Source organism: Periplaneta americana, chromosome 5 (assembly GCF_040183065.1).
Source record: "Periplaneta americana isolate PAMFEO1 chromosome 5, P.americana_PAMFEO1_priV1, whole genome shotgun sequence".
Taxonomy (NCBI): Eukaryota; Metazoa; Arthropoda; class Insecta; order Blattodea; family Blattidae; genus Periplaneta; species Periplaneta americana.
In genome coordinates, this window is record NC_091121.1 from 191,177,830 (window position 1) to 191,197,910 (window position 20,081).

The following is a 20,081-nucleotide window of genomic DNA, read 5'->3' on the forward strand; positions in this document are numbered from 1 at the left end:
ATACAAATTCTTGGAAGCAGATTTAGCATATGGAGTGTTTTACTACCAGCCTAGATCATACATACCCAGATTGCTCAGCCTTATAGGCTTTGAAGGTAACAACTTTTGTCAGGTTTACTATGCTGCCATCTAGTTGTTACATAAGGAGTCACGTCATAAAACTCATTTGAATTGCATTAGCGACTGTACTGCCATCTCGTGTTCGTTTACGGTGGACGGATGGCGATCCTGGCGGTTGTTCTCTTCTCTTTTAACGAAGGGCTGAGCAATCTATATGTGATCTGGGCTACCAGTTACATAGTATACAAGACCAAGAAATAAAGAAAAAAAGAACAGTTTATATTTTTGTTTCTAAGAATTTCCATAAAGATAGTGCCTACAAAGCTGTTACTATTTTCCAAGGAATTTCTTTCCTATATGCACTTCTTAAAGCAACCATCTAATTCAATTTCCTTTTATTTCAAAGTACACTGAATTTAAGGGTATATGTACATGAAAGACCACAAATATTATCAGAAAATGTAGGCTCTAAATTTCTAAAATTTTATAAGAATGTGGACTCACACTTTGACAAAAATTACACGGTACCACAACAAAACTTATTAGAACTTAAATATCTGATAAAAGTATAAAAAGGGTTACTAATAATATTTTTCAAACCAGTTTTATCAAAGTATGAAAAAAAAAAAAAATTCTGCAGTTACATCATTTGGTAACCGTAACATTTTTATGGTCTCTCTGGCATCTTTCATATTTTTCCTGCATGTAATGAACATTTATTTCTGAAAAGTAGACTACCCTCAGACATATAGAATTCTTTATTTTAATACAATTAATTTTTTATTTGTCCTATATAAAATATATTAAAATTTACATAATATTTTGTGACCTAATTTTTCTATTTTCAAAGAAATGGGCATTATTGTAGTCTACCTTTTGCGTAAATACATGTTAAATCAGTGTACAAAATTTCAGAATTTTATCTCCAATGGTTGTGGAGTTATGAAATAGTATGTGTGAAAATTTAATTTGAAGTAAAAAGTGAAATCTAAAAAATATTATTAGTAACCTTTTTTTATACCTTTATCAAATATTTAAGTTCCAATAAGTCTTGTTGTGGTACCTTGTAATTTTTGTTCAATTGTGAGTTCATTTTCTTCTATAAAGTTTTAGAAATTTAGGGCCTGCATTTTCTGAAAATATTTGTGATCGTTCACGTACATATACCCTTAAATTCTGTAATTTTTATACATTAATCCTGTAGTTATTAAAGGTATATACAGAGCTCAGTCCTTGAAGAGAGAAAACATGTCTAGTGTATGACATAAAATAACGATTAAAATTCAGTGGTATTATGCGACACAATGAATATTGTATCCTCTCTTCACTCCTGAACGACTTCTCGGCCTTGTATAATATTTCTACCGTTCTCTCCCACCCCACTACTACAAATGCGTCCGTCAGCAGTTCATATTTTGTTTTATAAATGAATTCGATTTTCCACCCTTATGTAATTGATAATGCAGAGAAAGGCCTTTCTTACGAGAGAAACTTTTACCACAAATTCCACATTTATGTGGTTTTCTAACAGAATGAAGAGCAAAGTGTCTTACAAGTTTCACATTACTAGAATACCATTTTCCACATATTCTACAACTGAAAGGTCTTTGTTTTTTATGGCTGAGTTTGTGCGCAAGACGAATAGCATTTGTCTTGAATCCAGATCTACATACATCACATTTGAATGGATTTTCCCCCTTATGAAAACGCTCATGTGTTGCCAAGAGCAGTTTTGACACAAATTTCCGAAGACAAAATTTACACTTATATGGTTTTTCTGCAATGTGAGATTGAATATGTATTTGCAGTATGGGCCGATTTGGATATCTCTTACCACACGTATCGCATTTAAATGGTAACTCTCCCGTATGCCATCGTTTGTGCAAATCAAGATAACAACGCAACGCGAATGACTTTTTACAAATATTACAAGTGAATGGCTTTCCTCTAGAATGAATGCCTTCATGTCTTACCAGAGCTGCACGCGTTCTAAATGCTTTACCACATGCGTTACATACGAAGGGCTTCTCTCCGCCATGGATGTACAAATGTCTCATGAGGTATCGTTTCGTTGTGTATGCCTTACCACATATCTTACACTTGAATGATACTCCACTGTGAATGTGTAAATGTCTTACCAAATTTCTTTTTGTTTTTAATTCCTTACCACATATTTTACACTTAACAGATTCATCTGGCTTTCTGTGCTCTGGATATTTGGGGTATTTTACTGATCTATCTCGAGGTCTTTTGTGTCCAGTGAGGAGTCTGTGTTCTACTAGTTCTCGTAAAATTGCAAATTTTTCTCCACAAATATGACACACATATAACTTCTCTCTGGTGTGTAACTGTAAATGTCTTTTTAAATTCCTTCTTTTTGGGAATTCTTTACCGCATACATGACACTTTGTTGACAGAGCTAGTCTGTGGACACGTTGGTGAATTCCAAGACCACGTTTGCTTGTGAACTCCAGTCCACAGGATATACATATATAATTTTGTTTTTGTGACGAATCTTTTTTATGTTTAGTGATGATTTTTACGGTCACGAGTGGTGTATGAGGTTTATTAGTATGGCGCTGAATCACGGAGTCTAATTTCCTCATAAATTCTTCTCCATGAATGTTATACTTTGTGATCTGATCTTCTAGATGGCGAGGCAGGATGTAACTGAAACACGGAAGTATGCATCAATTGAATGCTTCCACAATATGAATAAATGTACAGAATTTTCAGTGTCTATCTGTACAGACCAATGTTTTGCAATGAGCAAATATGAGGCACTGTAAGACATTAAAAACTTCGCCTTATTTCTTATGCAAAACTAATCGCAAGATGTGCTAAAATCTTTAGAAACACGAAATGGTGAGAGTGAAGGACTGAGAATATTTTTATAACAAGGTGGAACAAATACAACAGACCTGCTTCTGCAGATCAAACATCGACAAACTTGAATCAAACATAGCACCTGTAATGCGCGATGCTAGTACAAACATCTTTCAAGGAGAGTTGGAAGATAAAAAAATTAATTCTTCATTCTTGTATACACTATTTTCAACAATTAGGATTCAGCAGACAATGAAAATAACATGAAAATTAGTCAATCAGGTACAATAACATCATTATTTAAAATGTTAAAAGGTATCCCAGTAACATGCCATGAAGGCACTTGGGGGCATGGAGGTAGAGCCCCATGCTTTCCATGACCTCGGCACTAGAATGAGGTGGTGTGGTCGGCACCACGCTCTGACCGCCTTTTACCCCCGGGAAAGACCCGGTACTCAATTTTATAGGAGGCTGAGTGAACCTCGGGGCCATTCTGAAAGTTTGGCAACGAGAAAAAATCCTGTCACCATGTGGGATCGAACCCCGGACCTTCCAGTCCGTAGCCAGCTGCTCTACCAACTGAGCTACCCGGCCGTCATTTAAAATGTTACCAGAGTGAAGTCGTTATTTATTAATTTAAATAACTTAACAGTTAATCAATGAAAAAAATTAACATGACTTGGTAATGCTTAGGGAGTCACATTAAAAATTTAAATTTAAATAGATCAGAGGACTTTTTTTTTTATGGCTGTTTAATGACGCTGTATCAACTACTAGGTTATTTAGCGTCGATGGAATTGGTGATAGTGAGATGGTATTTGGCGAGATGAGGCCGAGGATTCGCCATAGATTACCCGACATTCGCCTTACAGTTGGAGAAAACCTTGGAAAATACCCAACCAGGTAATCAGCCCAAGCGCAACTCTGGATTCACAGGCAAGCACCTTAGCTGACTGAGTTATGCCGATGGCTGATTACGGGACTGAAGTTCAAGACAGAATTGGATGACTGTTACAGGGTAGGCCATAGAACCACAGAATATTTATAAGAAAATGAATAATTTCAGTCACCTGACTAGAAAAGACTAGCATTTCATAATATTTCTATTACTTAATATTAATGGGTCAACGAGACGAGTAGATATTTTAGCATAAAATGCTGACACTAACAGGGCATCATTGTGGACCCCACGATACGTTTTGAAGTAGAATGTCATCAGTCTGCCGAGGTCCACCTTGAGAAGAAGTCGATCTATGAGCCTACAGTCAACTATTTCAAGCTGAAATATGCCTTAATTCACGTTGAGGTATTCGGATTGCTCATAGGTGCTCCAGGGACTACACCAGCTTTTTTCGAAGAATTTTGACGGCAGTTTGCTCTGCCAACATCTCTGAGGGATGACATTGTGATAATTGTGTTAAAAAATCCTGCCAAATCCTAATTAATCACATGGTGCCACATTAATAGCAATTGTAATTTTTCACGCCCTTTTCTTTGTTTCCCTTCTTTAAAATTTAATATCTATGTTTACATATGTATAATAATTTTTTTTGAGGATATACTGAGTCCGTAAGGGCTACCCTCAATGGGGGGCAGTTTACTATTACTTTTTACCACTGTGATGTGCCCACAGTTACGATGAGTGATGGCAGATGCAACAATTATCCATTTTTTCAGGATATTTACAGCCATGGTCCAGTAGACCAGGAACTTCAAAATTGTTGGATGTAGATTATATAATTAATAATGAAGAAGTGTGTTTCTGGTATACAGCAATTACGGTATTTTAATATTCTCTCTAACTGTGGTGCCGAAATTTTCACAAGTTTTCACCCAGAAAGGATTAGGTATCTGTGAATGTAATCTACTTATACATTCAATTTTTTTTTATCAATGGGGCTAATCGGGTATGCTGACATATAAGAATATTACAGTTATAATGAAATAGGGGTTACATGAAAGTACGCAAACCTACTATTAATCTAATGGGACCAGCAATCACTTTAACTCTGACCTCTTTGATGAGAAGTCATCAGCTGACTGACTACAGCTGTTCAAATCAAAAATAGTATTCTTGATACATTCTCAATACTTCAGTGATTATTTAAAAATAAAAATGCTCAAATTCTTTCCAATAATAACAATAATTATCATATCTACTGTGATGAAATCATTTTTTTTTCTTGTCAACGCTATTGTTTCTATATAAAATAATATTTTCAGAAAGACTGTGACACATTAAATGTGGTTACCAAGTACAAACTTCACATATGAAGGGTAAATGCGAAAAACGAACAATGTCACATTGCTGTTAAGGGTGATGTCATTATCGAATTCGCTGTATTACTACAAACTTTAGTGTTATTTTTACCAAAAGTGATAAAGGAGAATTAAAACCACGGTTACACTCATCATTTCCTTCATTTCAAGTAGAAACATCAATAAATTTTGCAGTAATATACTGAAATAGATTACTATCTCACCTTTAATGGAAATGTGACATTGTTCGTTTTTCCCGTGTACCCTTCATATGTAATGAGTGATCTATTTATTTTTCCTTTAGTATACTTACTTCTCTGTGCCAACAATAGTCTCCTCCTCAGCAGTTACTTCATTCTTCAGGTTCACCTCAGCCTCACTACTGTCACTGCATTCTTCCTGATTTATAAAGAGTAATGAGAATTAAAATCATTTCTCTCTATGGTTCACAGAGAGATTTGTTTTAAAGAACTGTACAGTAATGTTTCTCAAAGAGGGATATGTGTTCTTATCATAACAGTTACAATAAAAAGAGATGCATCCTTAGTTTAACAGTTTCCTATTGCAAAAAGGACAAATTCAATTACTTCAGCGTGTACTTTCTGTTACTTCTTGTTGCATATTTGCAACCAACACCTCTTCAAGTGATATCTCTATCCAGTGCTTTTGCTTCAGTAAAGTCTCATTTTACAAACCTATGGATCAACAATTGGCTCTCTTCTGACAAAGGAAAAATTTTACAGTCTGTACAAAAGAAACCAAATGACCTGGAAATGTACAAAAACTTGCCCAGATATGTTGAAACATTTTTAACAAGAGCCAGAACAGGTCACATTGTCACTCAATTGTACCTACACCGATTTCACATTTCTGATAATCATACTTGTCTGTGGTGTAATAATCATGATGAAGATCTGGAACACATTCTTCTATACTGTCCATCCATAAACCACAAAAGAAGTAAATTAAAATCATCAGTACCAGTTGCAGAAGACACAGCCCTGCAGTATATATTGACTACACCCCAACTCTGGGTATTAGCAACAGGCATCTATAATGAACACCGATCAAAATACCCCTCATTTCTCGTGAAAAACAACAACTGAACAGACTACAGTGGACTTTATGTTGTCAGCAAACAGTTGGATACATTAAGAAGATTGAGTGATTAATGTGAAAACATTTACTTGGATTTCATTCACTTCTTGCAGTAATTTTATGACTTTCCAAGTTTTTGCAGTAACTTGAAAGTTTTTATTTCCTCTATATGGGACCTTCAATTAGCTATAGATTCTAGTTCATCAATTCAGATAGTTTTAATTATTCTCAAATATATGTGTCCTTTATTGTCTATTTTCCTACATCATATACTTCTTCAAAATTTTTCATCTTCTTGTAATTGAAGCTTGAATCTCTTATCATAAGACTTTTACATTAAAAACTTAATTATCAATAAAAAGTTAAAATGGTGAAGCTTCACAAATCTCTACAAACGTAAGATGAAGAAAAATTGTAAAATACTCACCTTAATTTCTGTCTTGACTGTAGGGATACTGACATATTCGAAATTTTCTTCGGAATTGAAACCACTTAGTGGATCAGCAGTTTTCATGGGCTTTATTTCAGTTTTGACAATAGGCTGCAAAAAGTTTTTCTTGCATTAGAAATTGGCATAGTTGACGGTTTATATATATGGTGTTCCAAAAATGTTCATAAAACATAACACTGTGTTCCACATATGGAAAGTGTGGGGGGAGGAGGGAGGGAAGTGATATTAATATGGGTTGGAAATGCTTTGATTTCGTGTAACTTTCAAAAGTAGCATGTAAATGTTTCTTAGCACCTACAAATGGTTACACTGTGATATTTTTGTTTGTTTTTTTTTTTTTCCCCCTATCTCAAATATTATAATATTTATAGCAGTTTAAAGTTTGAACTGACTTTTGAAATACCGTATACTACATACTATTGGAGAAAAATTCGTTCCGACACTGGGAATCGAACCCAGGGCCACTCAGCTTGGCGCACTGATTGCTCTTAGCCAACTGAGCTATGCCGGGATCAGATCCACAGTACCAGCCCGAACTCTGCTCCTTTAGTATCTTCTATTCCTCAGCCATTCCATAATTACGGGTAGGACATTCTTACTCAGTTTTTAACTTCAAAATACTGTACAATATTACTTTAAATAATTCAAGGTAACCATTCATGTTTGAATTCTTCAAATGAAGCATATGATCCTACATAATGCATGTTGTTTAAATTTTTAAATTTTATTAATGTATTTGAAATAATATTTTTAGAATTTGTTACGGAGGTGCGATGATAAAAATGTTAAAAAAGCGCGCGCGCACACGCACCCCCCTCCCCGCAATAATTCTCTTCTGCCTAATGGGCACGTGATTAGATTTTCTTCAGTTTCTGGAGTTTCTTTTGAAAATCCTCCTTTTAGCTCCATTGCTGCATTTTAGGCAATTTGTCATAATGTTGTATAATTGAAACTTTCTCTTCAGTGGTAAAATCTTGACATTTGCTCTCCATACTAGCCATCACAATACAACAACACTAGGAATTTCACAATGCAAAAGCAGAAACTAAATTACTGTACCTACTAACATAAGGGATGAAACGTCTTTTGTTGTCTAAAAGAGAAAGTGCAGGAGGGGTAGGCCTACGACCTATGCTGATTGATCTTCCTTCAATTGTGATTGGGGAAGAATGTAGCTCTACAGTTACTTCCCACCACTGCATAGCTATTGCATTGTAGAGTCCCTCTACAGCTCAGTTGGGTATCGGTAAGATGTTCCAATTCAAAGAAGAAAAGTTTGTTATGAGCTGTCCACTACTTCATGTTCCAAAACAGTATAATGCTTGGAAACGAAAGCTGTGAAAGCAAAAATGTGACAACATTAGCAGAATCTATGTTTAAAGTAAACGGCATTTTTTCAATGCTTTTGTATTAGTCCAAACTTAGCCGGCCCGGATGGCTCAAGCGGTAGGGGCACGGCATGTCTCTATCGCTTGGTCCGAAGGGTTGTGGGTTCGCGCCCGCCTCGGGCATGGGTGTTATGTTTGTATTAGTGTCAGTAAAACAAAAAGGAAACAAATGAAAAAAAAAAGAAAACAGAAAACAAAGATAACTTTGGTAAACGGCCTCTGGCCGGTCTAAATTAAATAAAAAAAACAAAACAGGAATTCATAGAATGATAACATAAACCGATTGATAACATTATCTGTGATTACAATAACGGTGTTCACTGTATATCAATTTTAAAGGAAAGATGAGGAAGATCTAGCGGGAAATTGTTATTGATATAGACCTTAATGGAAGCGAGAGACTATGGCATGGTGACAGGGAAGACAGAAAATGAATGGAGGAAGAAACTTTAAATTGCAGGAAAAATTGGGCACAAGAAACTATTTACATTTAAAATCTATAGGCTTATGTTATTCTATGCTTCATTAAACAAATGAAAAACACAAAGGAAACAAGAATGTAGGCCTATAACATATTCAAGAATTTTATTACAGAAATTCCAATACCTAAAATTGTTTTCCGGTACCAACCAAGAGGAATACTAGATGTAGGTTGCTATAGAAATAGATGGGGAGATTATGATATAAAGTAGGCCTAGGCATATTACGCGGAGAAGTTTCAAAATGGAACCAAACCTTAAAGATGATCATGATTAGGCCTATCACTTCACCCCTTGCTGCTAGGGAGATAGGCACAATGAAGTAGGATGAAAAGCTCATGGATAACCTAACCTATTTCTAGTTCCATTATTTCAAGTTCTAAAATTGAGCTACTGTCACACAGTTTCTTGGAGTGCTTGTCAGGATGAGACTTTGTCTTTGAAAATTTGTTTCGCTATAGGCTACCGGTATAGGAAGAAAGTAGCCTACCGGCATGTATAATTTATATTGCCCTCTGCATAATTGAATGATCTAAACTCAATAATAAAATAATAATAAATATCCATACATAAAACATACCTCAGTGTCGCACATTATTGGAGAATGTGGAATCATATCGTGTTCAAGTTCTCCCGAAGAATCGGCGTCTTCGGCCTCAACTTTGACGGTAACCATGTTACCTTTAGGTAAAACAGGGTCACGACTTACATCAGGTAATGATTCTGTCATAACAATTTCCTTATGTACATTTTTCCACGCATCATCATCTTCCGTTTCAGTGGGTTCGTCTTTAACCAAGTCCATTGTTGTCTTTCCGCGTCTTCATGCAAAATACCTTTATGCTCTTTAATAGTTAGAAGTGTTGCCAACCGCCAACGGGACCAACTGAACGATGTGTTACGCGTTGCCAACCCGGAAAATCAATAATACGTCTTTTATGGCAAATCAATGTTTAACTTACGAGTAACTCACGAGACTACTGATCAGATTATTTTATGTTCCTGATAAGATAAAAAAAAAAAGGTAGAGTCAACCCCATGAAAGGCCAAATCAGCCTAGAAGGTGCCGAGAGGTTAAGGCTCGCTCCTTTACAGACAATCGTCATTTAATGACAGTAGGATGTCAAAACGTCTTTGATCAGTTCTATTTGCCCATCGCCTTTACCTCCAAGGAATGCCCCTGGTAGGCCTATCCTGATAATATTTATATGTGTAAGTCTATAATATAAATATAATGTCGTTCAATTTGAAAACAACGATACCGCGCGATTATCTACTGATGGTACATATTTTATTTTGAAATCGTATAGTTCCTAATTTGGGATGCACTGGCGTGCATGCTGTTCAACATTGCACTGGAAAAGGTTATAATAGATTCAGAAATACAAACAACGAATACAATTTATTATAAATCAGTACAACTCCTAGCCTATGCAGATGACATCGACATTGTTGACAGCACTGGAAGATGCATTTAACTCTCTACTGGACGCAGCAAAGAGGATGGGACTACAAGTGAATGAAAAGAAGACCAAGTACATGATATCTAACCCAAATAGAGCTTGTGGTGCAGATGATTTCTTGGAGATTGGAAACTATAAATTTGATCGAGTAACTAATTTTAGTTATTTGGGCTCTATAGTTAGTCAAGATAATGATATGAGTCTTGAAATTGGTAAAAGGATCTTCCTCGCTAATAGATGCTACTATGGTTTCGTGAGACATATTAGATCTAAAATATTAACCCCCCAAAGCAAAATTAGGATATATAAAACCTTGATAAGACCAGTCCTCACTTATGCCTCAGAAGCCTGGACATTGACTAAAAAGGATATACATAGATTAAACATTTTTGAACGGAAGGTTTTAAGGTCAATCTTTGGGCCAGTCAATGTAGATAACGAATGGAGAGCCCGGTATAATCATGAATTATATGAACTCTTCAGTGAACCCAATATAACATCTTTTATAAAAATGGGACGCCTGAGGTGGGCTGGTCATATAATGAGATTAGAGGACTCGAGACCAGCCATCAGAGTCCTCCGATATGAACCAGGGGGAAGTAGATGAAGAGGAAGACCAAAGGTCAGATGGGAGGATGGCATCAGGGAGGATGCCAAAACTATTGGAGTTAAAAACTGGATGAGTGTTGCTAGAAATAGGGATGAATGGCGGAAACTCCTATGGACAGCCAGGACCCATGATGGGTTGTCGAGCTAAGGATGATGATAGTTCCTAATTTTTAGTTCTTATGTTATGATGATGATGATGATGATGATTATTATTATTATTATTATCATTATTTAAAATAAATTAAATGTATCGACGCTAAATAACTCCGCAGTTGATACAGCGTCGTTAAATAACCAAGTAAAATGAATTAATTGTATGCAAAAATGTGGTACAATAGGCTTATCATTGCCTCATCAGGAATCCAGGACAGGTGATTACTGTGTACTTTAACGTGACTATACATTTCAATTAATTCGATTTGCAATACAAGTGATTTTATTCGTTTCATGCTATTTCAACTAATTGAATAGGGCTCAAACTTTTAATTTAGCTCTTCAATTTGAATTCACCGATTTACTATGTGATGTCAAATGAAACTAGATGTAAGGACTTGACAAATGTTGAACTTTCAAATCTTTGCCAAAAAATAAATATCGGAAGCTTCGTTCTTTCGCTTGCTCTGTTGAAGCCATGTTCTCTACAACTTACGTTTGTGAAATATTATTTTCAACAATGAAAATAGTAAAAACCAAATTTAGATCACGACTGACAGACAAATACCTTCGTGATCAACTGCGACTGGCAGTAAGTGACATAATTCCTGATTTTCAAACTCTGTCGCAGAGACATTCTGAAGACAGTTAATTTTAGGTTGTGATATTGTTCATTTATTGTTCATTTCCTTATTCGTTACACGTACTAAACATTAGTTTGTAGCCTCGTACTATATAAAATTATATTTAAGTGCTTGACGCAAGGAAAATGAAAATCCGTTAATAAGTCAGACAGTTGCTTCACTTCCCCTTCGGGTGTCCGCCTCCCTCCATAGGTGCTATGCACGTTGCAGTTTACACAGTGGCTCTGCGCACAATTACATTTTCGCCACCGCTGTTAAGTAGAGCAATGGTTGAATGAAAATTACAGGAAAATCGAAGCACTTTGAGAAAATCTGCCCAATTCTGCATCACAAATCTCAATGTAATTATCGGAATTTGAACTTCGGTTCGTATGGCGAGAATCTATCAGCTAAGATAAACTGTTACCCACAATTGCATTAATCCAAATTCCTGATTTGATGTCATGTTTTTTTGTTCTTCAGTGTCACAACACAATCGTATTCCATGCGTAGACTGTATTTAAATAGTCCATTCTTTACCATTTTCATTATCTAAAGCATTATTATCTTAAGTGATATTGTATTATCTTACTATCAATAAACATTTTGACGTCATTTGTATGTACATTTAATTGATACATGGTCAGATAAAAATCGCTACTTAAGACGTGTTACAGGGATCTGATACAATTTCTACAGTGCATTCGCAATGCGAGAGTAGTACGTTCGGAACAGACATGGAAAACAGTAATTATATTTAGCCTACAGTTCAAACATCGTAAAATCTGAAGGTAATTTTTAGATATCTATAGTTTGTTAATAATTTAATAATTGAGTTTTTATTTCTTTACAGTATAACAAATTTACTGTTTTGAAATAATCTGTAATTCAGGAGGTCCTGTTCAAAGCGTGTTAAATGCATAATTTTAGATATTGAGAAAAATGGGAAAATTATATATTAGTAACCATGAGTAATTCAATTCTCTTTAATATAAGTTTGCAAACATACATTCTTTTCTATTAGAACCCAAATTGTCGATAGATTCATTCAGTTAGTTTAGCAAATAATTATGTTTTAATTGTACATTAAGCAGGGTTTGTAGTGGAGTTTCTGTGAAGCATAAATAAAATTAAATTTACAACAGTATACGTTTGAGATGGGCAGGGCGTGTAGCGCGTATGGGTGAATCCAGAAATGCTTATAGAGTGTTAGTTGAGAGGCCGGAGGGAAAAAGATCTTTAGGGAAGACGAGACGTAGATGGGAGGATGTTATTAAAATAGATTTGAGGGAGGTGGGTTATGATGACAGAGACTGGATTAATCTTGCTCAGGATAGGGACTGATAGCGGGCTTGTGTGAGGGCGGCAATGAACCTCTGGGTTCCTTAAAAGCCATAAGTAAGTCAGTAAGTAAGTATATTTTACTAAAATATATCATGTGGTTAATTGTTATTGTTTTATAAAACAGTACTATTTTTGATAGTGGAAAGACAATACTGGTCATTCTGACCAGTAAGCGTTCTTTAAGGCTGCAGAAATCGTACGGTATTTGCGTTAGCGTCTTTATATATTTAATTACTTTTATTAAATTTTCACTATTAAACTTCTCTGAAAATCAAATCCCCAACACGAATGTTAAAAGAGATATTAATGTTCTAAACCTAAAGAACCAAACAGTTCATTTTAACCGGTAGCAGCTGTTGTAATGCAAGGTATATGGATTTACTATAGTTGTAATGTATAAATATGAAAGAATGAGTTTCTTGAATTTTCCTAGTTTTATTTTGTACAAATAAATAAATAAATAAATAAATAAATAAATAAATAAATAAATAAATAAATAAATAAATAAATAAATAAATAAATAAATAAATAAATAAATAAATAAATAAATAAATAAATAAATAAATGAATGAATGAATGAATGAATGAATGAATGAATGAATAAATAAATAAATAAATAAATAAATAATTAAATAAATAAATAAATAATCAAATAAAGAAACAAGCGAACAATTAAATGAATAAATGAAAAAATAAATAAATTAATAAATAGGTAAATAAGTAAATAAATAAATAAATAAATAAATAAATAAATAAATAAATAAATAAATAAATAAATAAATAAATAAATAAATAAATAAATAAATAAATAAATAAATAAATAATCAAATAAAGAAACAAGCGAACAATTAAATGAATAAATGAAAAAATAAATAAATTAATAAATAGGTAAATAAGTAAATAAATATACAGATAATCAAATAAACAAACAACTAAACAATTAAATAAATAAATAAACAAATAATCAAATAAACGAACAATTGAATAAATAAATGAATAAAATTATATTGCTGTTCGATAGTCTTGAATAATGATTTCATATTGAAAGAAGATATTTTCCTCTAGAGGCGAATGTGATATTGGTATTACACGATTATTACAAGTAGTGAAAATTAGGTTCGAGTCGAGTTGGTATCCAGTCTAAGGACTTAAATGTTACTGCTTGGCTAAGCTGTCATTGACGAGAAGTTCTACATTTGACTCATTTTGGAAATAAAGACTTACGTATTTTAAGAAACTGGTGTGACACATATTAATATCATACGATTGTTACAGGAATCACAGGCACATACAATCTGGAGCGGTGTTATTTCTCGCGCCAAAACACGGATTTCTTGGCACTGGAAGGTATAACAGTCAAATTGGTATCAACACTGAAGAACGTATGGTTCTTCCCCCACGTGACACATAAAAGTAGATCATTGACCGATAGTGCTAAATATCGATGTATATTGAAAGAAGAGATTTCCTTTAACAAGTTGGTGTGCTTTGTGATAAATATCTCATTAATTTAAATGACTTTAGCACTCGTAAGTCATAAGTTTCTTGACACTAAAATGATTAAAAGTGTGAAAATAGTATCCAAAGTTTCAGAACAGTCAAATTCTGGCATTTACAATAAATCTCTATTACTAGCATGTGAAAGAGGCGACTATGTAAAACTGCAACAACTACTCTCAGACTACGAAGATGTGAACTTATCCCCATGCGACCGCTATGGAAATACATTAGTCCATGTAGCCTCGAAGCTAGGCCATGAAGAATGTTTGAGAATTCTATTGGAGAGAAACGCATCTCACCAGGTGCAGAACTCCAATCTCAGCACTCCACTGCATTTGGCAGCCAAATTTAATAAGGAAACATGTGCCAGGATGTTATTGGAAGATGGAGCCAACGCCTGCGTCAGGGATGATTCAGGGAACAGCCCTTTGCATTACGCTGCTGCAAGTGGATCTCCAGTAATTGTGGAATTGTTGCTGAAGGAGATATCAAGTAATCCTTTTTATAACACAGAGATGGAAATCGACGCGCTGAACGCTACTGGTAAGACTCCACTCCACATCGCAGCTCATTTCGGTTCGTCTTCCTGTGTTGAATTGCTTCTGAACTATAATGCAGATAAAAACGCTTGTGATCGCCACGAGAACACTCCCTTGCACTTCGCAGCAAAATCAGGATCTCATGAATGTGTTAGAAACTTGATAGAAGTGGGTGCCAACATGTGTGAGAAGAATGAGTCGTTGAATACTCCATTGCACTATGCTGCAGAAATAGGATCAGCTGAGTCCATAAAGGAACTGCTGGACAATATATCTCTCAGCGGTACTTATGTCATAGGGAACGAAATTCAGGCAGTGAACGCAAATAAAAAAAATCCTCTTCATTTGGCTGCCCAGTCAGGATCTTTGAAATGTGTTAAAATACTTGCTGATTCCATTACAAATTTTTCATTTTGTGATACATTATTAAATACACCCTTACATTATGCAGCAATGTCAGGTTCCTCAAAATGTGTCAAATACCTAATTGACAAAGGAGCTAATGTACTTCTTCAAAATAAGGAAAAATTTACAGCTTTATCTATTATTCTTAACAGACCAGACGGTGAAGAGATATTGACAGAAATGATGGATGAGTACATCGAAATAAAGACCTCAGACAACGGAAGACAGATTGCGAAAGTGGACTTCGGACTTCTGTGGCCACGTAGTGTTGCAAATAAAATGGCTGTCGCTAACACATTGTACACTTTCCGTAAAGAAAAGACGAAATTACTTCTCCATCCATTACTGAAGGTTCTCGTACATATGGAGTGGATGAACTATAAATATTTAATGATGACAAGGTTTGGAGTGTATTTGGTTTATTTAATCACTTTGGGTGTATTTGTTGCGAATCTAGACATGATTTCTAAGATATTTTTATTTATTCTTTCCATACTTGTCTTTATCTTCAACGTCTTTTTCTTTAAAAGGGGACGGAATATTGTATCATGGTGGATAGTAAAATCTTTATTACTTTGCATCCCGCCTGTATTGTCCATTACCGCTGCAGCTGAAGCCGGAAATGAATTGTGTGGGATAGCGTTTCTCACATCATTCCTCTGTCTATCTTTTTACACTAGCGGCATCAGTTTTATTGACAAACAAATAGGAATGTTTATTCATGTTACCTGGGAAACGTTAAAACATTCATTTATTTTGTTCCTTGTTCTTTTTGGATTCTCGCTTACTTTTTTTGTTTTATATTATGACAAAGATAGCGATGGGTTTGATAATTTTTGGCATGCCTTTCTTTACACTACATTGGTGCTTCTTCAAGGAGATAGTTGGAGAGATTTACCTATATTCGGTGGGAATAGTAGTTCAAACGCCATCGAGAAAGAGGATGGTGTATATTCCAATTATTTTACGGACGTACTGGTTAACAAGAGATTTGTCAGCATAATGGTCTCACTTTTATTTCTTATTCTTGTCATTATAGCCCTGTTGAATATGTTAGTAACACTGGCTGTTACAAGTGGAGAAGTGATCAAGGATTTTGGACAAGTGTATGAGTTATGGAATCGAGTGCAAATTCTGTATGAATACAACGAATTACCTTGGATGTGTTGTCAGAAAATTAGATCAAAGATGGGAATGAGCATCACCATTGAACATGGGAATATCCCAACGTCATTATGGCACGAACTTCTAAATGTGGGTGCAATTTTCAAACATAAGAAGTCTGAAAAAAGTAGCTACTGAAACGTGATTTTAAATTTATGTATGTTACATGTCAATTCTCGTGACTTTATTTTTAATGTAAGCAATGACGAGGAGGAATCTTTTTCTCCCATTTCAGTATTGGAGGCAGACAGATGGTTTATTTGGTGTGTATTCACATTCGGTCTTACTAATAAAAACTCTTATATAGACTTTTAACTGTCTTATAATGAGGGGTTATTACGCAGTGGAAAGGATGTACTTGCACAGTGAATAGCGCGTTTATAAGTCGTGTGTAAATTCCTTACTAATAATCACTACTGTCGGTGACTCAGGAGAAGACGAGAGCGGACTGAGGAGGAAGGGATGTGAACAGATAACGTACGACAACACGTGCAATATTTGTACTGCAGTAAGCGGAAACATTAGGTCTCCTTCTGTTCAACTTAGCTTTAATTTTCATACGCATTGTTACTAATGTTTCCTGCACGAGTAATAACCTGGCTACTGGGATGCTTATCTGAGCGATGTTTATAATAATCAACAGCTCGTCTTCTCCTGAGTAACGGACAGTACATACGTCGTGTGTAACAGTGCACAGCTACGTCATAGTTTCGTCATTACTTCACTACGAATGGTAATAGAATATCTGAGCTTCTCTATTGCATCCGATAGTACGCGCTAGTGTGCCGCGCTAAGTATCGATAGTACAACTGGACCTGATCGATTACCACGCTATATATTGGTCAAAGGCTAAGCTACAGCAATATAATTATAATTATTCTGTGCTCTTTGGTTTGTTCTTCTGTGGTTGCAAGGAAACCATCATCATAAAATGACAATCGAAACGAACAGCTGTTAGAGGGGCGGCCATTTTTTTCTCTGTATACAACTCTTAAACAAGGGGTTTCGTGTATGCAGTGGAAGCACTTAAGTTCGACATCCTATAGTTCGACTGCTTACGTAGGAGAATTACACACGCCCCTATACGAGCACTAAGAAATGGGTTTGCCATTTGAATGGAAATTGGTCCTGTGTCTTGTAGTGATACTTTTGTTAAAGGAAAACAGAATATTTTATTGATTAGGACATCCATATTGATCACTGATTTTAAATTAATGAACTCTTCTTTTTCTATTTGAGAATTGTATCGTTTGTGAGACGAAACTGTCGAAACCCACTGTGGTACTAGAAGCGCATACACAAGTCTCGGGGCGGGCTGGAAATGCGAGTACAGTTCTGTATTCGTTGATGGATAACCAATAAGAATTTGTATTCATTTCACCTGCCACACCCACTACCCTTATTGGTCAGAACTTTCAATTCTGTTCCGTCGAACTTGGGAGAGTCCACTGCATAACTACTGCAAAGCAATTTCCATTGTATAGTTACAGGCTGTTTATACATCCATCGCTTATGCATGATTTATTAGTAACGTTTTCTGCCCCAACTCTGAAATCTCGTATAAAACTATACACGGTTTATTAGTATGACCCAAGAAATAATTCCGCTAAATAAGAATCTCAAGTTAATTTCTTAACCAGAAAATTATCATATTATTATTTATATTGAATTTGATTTATTGACATACATCAGCTTATTTAAATGTAGGCTACAGCCCTCATACTACTACTGTATTCTGGTGGGTCAGAATCTACATAGAATTATTTTTGGCGACAATAATAATTAATTAATTATATTTATAATGAATTATTTTAAAATGAAGTTAATAAATTAAAGTATTAATGTACAGATTTATAAGGACTGCTTTCAAAAAGTGTATTTTAAAAGCTCAATACTTTGTAGTTGTCCAAGAATAATAAATTATAGCATAATGAGAGTAAATAAAATTAGATTTTATCCGCGAGTGGAAATTTTAGCGCCTAAGGCCCACTCACAATGAAAATTAAACATAACCGTAACATAAACATAGAAGTTTGCGCCCAGATTACCAAATGGGATCATTCACAATCTCCAAACTTTCATGCTTATGCTTACGTGATTTGCAAACAGTACACAATCGTGGAGCGCTGAAGTATACGACAGAATATGAGGAAATGACGTCGTTGTTATGTTTCCATGGCTACCAAGTATCTTTATGGTTATGTTTATGTTCCATCGTGAATGTTCTTGATTTTACTGTAACGTTTACATTTTTAAGTTAATGCTTACGTTATGTAATTTTGTTTTTGAAGAAGTTGTAAGTGAATGAATGTATGGATTTTATTGTTGCTAATGTGTTTGTTGTCATGGAGAGAGTGATTAAACAAATTAATTCACTGCTATGAGTTAAAAACTTTTAATTCATTGCTGTGAATAAAGCCATTGTTTAGGTTGCTAAAAACGGCGAAAGAAAGACCAGTTTAGATAGGCCTACTAATTATCGATAAATATTTTTCCTACGATAGTGCGTAAAGTTACATTTTGTCCACTGTTATCAGTGCGTAAAGTGAGCCTTTAAAGCACTAATGCGTGAAAAATGTTAGTAATCACTTTACGCTCTGCTATTCATTTTACGCGATGCCAAAAAATGCAATATTCAATGTATAAACTCTATTCAGTAAGAAAGTAATGCATTACCTCCATATTTCATGACGTAAATATTACACGTAACACAAACAAATAACAAATTTAACAGTTATATTTACATTTTAGCTTGCATTATTCTGAAGTTATAAATTGTGTAGTACTCATTGCTTTCATTATTTCAAGGATCTGAAGTAACTTCACTTTTCATCACTGTAATAGGCTATGATTCCATGGTTACTTATTTAACTTTTTCTCACCGCTTTGTTAATAATTATGGCCGGTTTAGACGACCATGAAACCGTGAACATGAATAAAACAGGCTGTTACATGGATACTTCCTAATGGTTGTGAGTTTAGATAGCCATGAAACTGTAATCTTATAACCTCTCCAACTTGAAATATTTATTTAATGTAAATTTGTGCTATAGTAGAAAGAACATTGTATGCTACACATTCGTAAAATGATCTTTTTGGCCCTCGTCTGTTTGTGAAACGAGGCGAAATTAATAAATTAAAACTGGTTCTTTCTTTCTACAGTTCGAGAAACAATAGTACACTCTCACTAGACCTACTTGCTAACATGATTGTATTAATATCTAATAGTATGTCTTAAATATAATACAGAATTTTTTTTTAATTTGTACAAGATAAAAAATGTGTATATGAAAGAACTAAAATAATTTATTAAAAGAAGAACTGAAACAGCACTGATAAATTTTATAATAAAAATGGAAATTATTCTTATATAATATTTTTTAGTTTTCATATTTCTTCCAATTTCTCATTTTCCGTTCCAATGTTCATCACTTTTATTATCTCTCCTTCCATCCTTCCTTAAGCTTCTATACATAGCCTACATGCGCATGACTTCTTATTCTGGAACCAATAAGCCATACCAACACATAAGACATCATTGTATTCATCATCATCGGGTAGTATCGGACATCGGGTAATATCGCACAGTGAGTTTCTTTCATCTACCACACGATGATAGTACCTGATTGACAGGGTTACGTTTCTGTGATGTCGAATAGAGAAACGTAGCCATGTCATTCAGGTACTACCATATGGTGGTAGATGAAAGAAACGCACTGT

The 20,081-nt window shown here is 34.7% G+C and overlaps 2 protein-coding genes across 4 annotated transcripts; one reads left to right on the top strand and one right to left on the bottom strand.

Annotated features, from left to right (window-relative positions):
• Positions 1–1,015: 1,015 nt before the first annotated feature.
• On the bottom strand, positions 1,016–9,467 carry LOC138700360 (zinc finger protein 160-like). Of its 3 annotated transcripts, none has more exons than XM_069826942.1 (5): positions 9,142–9,467; positions 7,758–8,029; positions 6,671–6,784; positions 5,459–5,544; positions 1,016–2,730 (listed from the first exon to the last, which is right to left on the bottom strand). In XM_069826942.1, the coding sequence occupies exons 2-5, from the start codon at positions 7,761–7,763 to the stop codon at positions 1,461–1,463; spliced, it is 1,476 nt and encodes a 491-aa protein (XP_069683043.1). In that variant the 5' UTR covers positions 7,764–8,029; positions 9,142–9,467; the 3' UTR covers positions 1,016–1,460. The 3 variants fall into 3 exon arrangements, with proteins under 3 accessions (XP_069683043.1, XP_069683044.1, XP_069683041.1); XM_069826943.1 differs by having other exon boundaries at positions 7,754–8,029; positions 9,142–9,466; XM_069826940.1 differs by lacking the exon at positions 7,758–8,029 and having other exon boundaries at positions 9,142–9,466.
• A 2,616-nt stretch (positions 9,468–12,083) lies between these two features.
• LOC138700361 (transient receptor potential channel pyrexia-like) lies at positions 12,084–19,737 on the top strand. The gene is made up of 2 exons (XM_069826944.1): positions 12,084–12,200; positions 14,029–19,737. The coding sequence occupies exon 2, from the start codon at positions 14,268–14,270 to the stop codon at positions 16,497–16,499; it is 2,232 nt and encodes a 743-aa protein (XP_069683045.1). The 5' UTR covers positions 12,084–12,200; positions 14,029–14,267; the 3' UTR covers positions 16,500–19,737.
• The last annotated feature ends 344 nt before the right edge of the window (positions 19,738–20,081 follow it).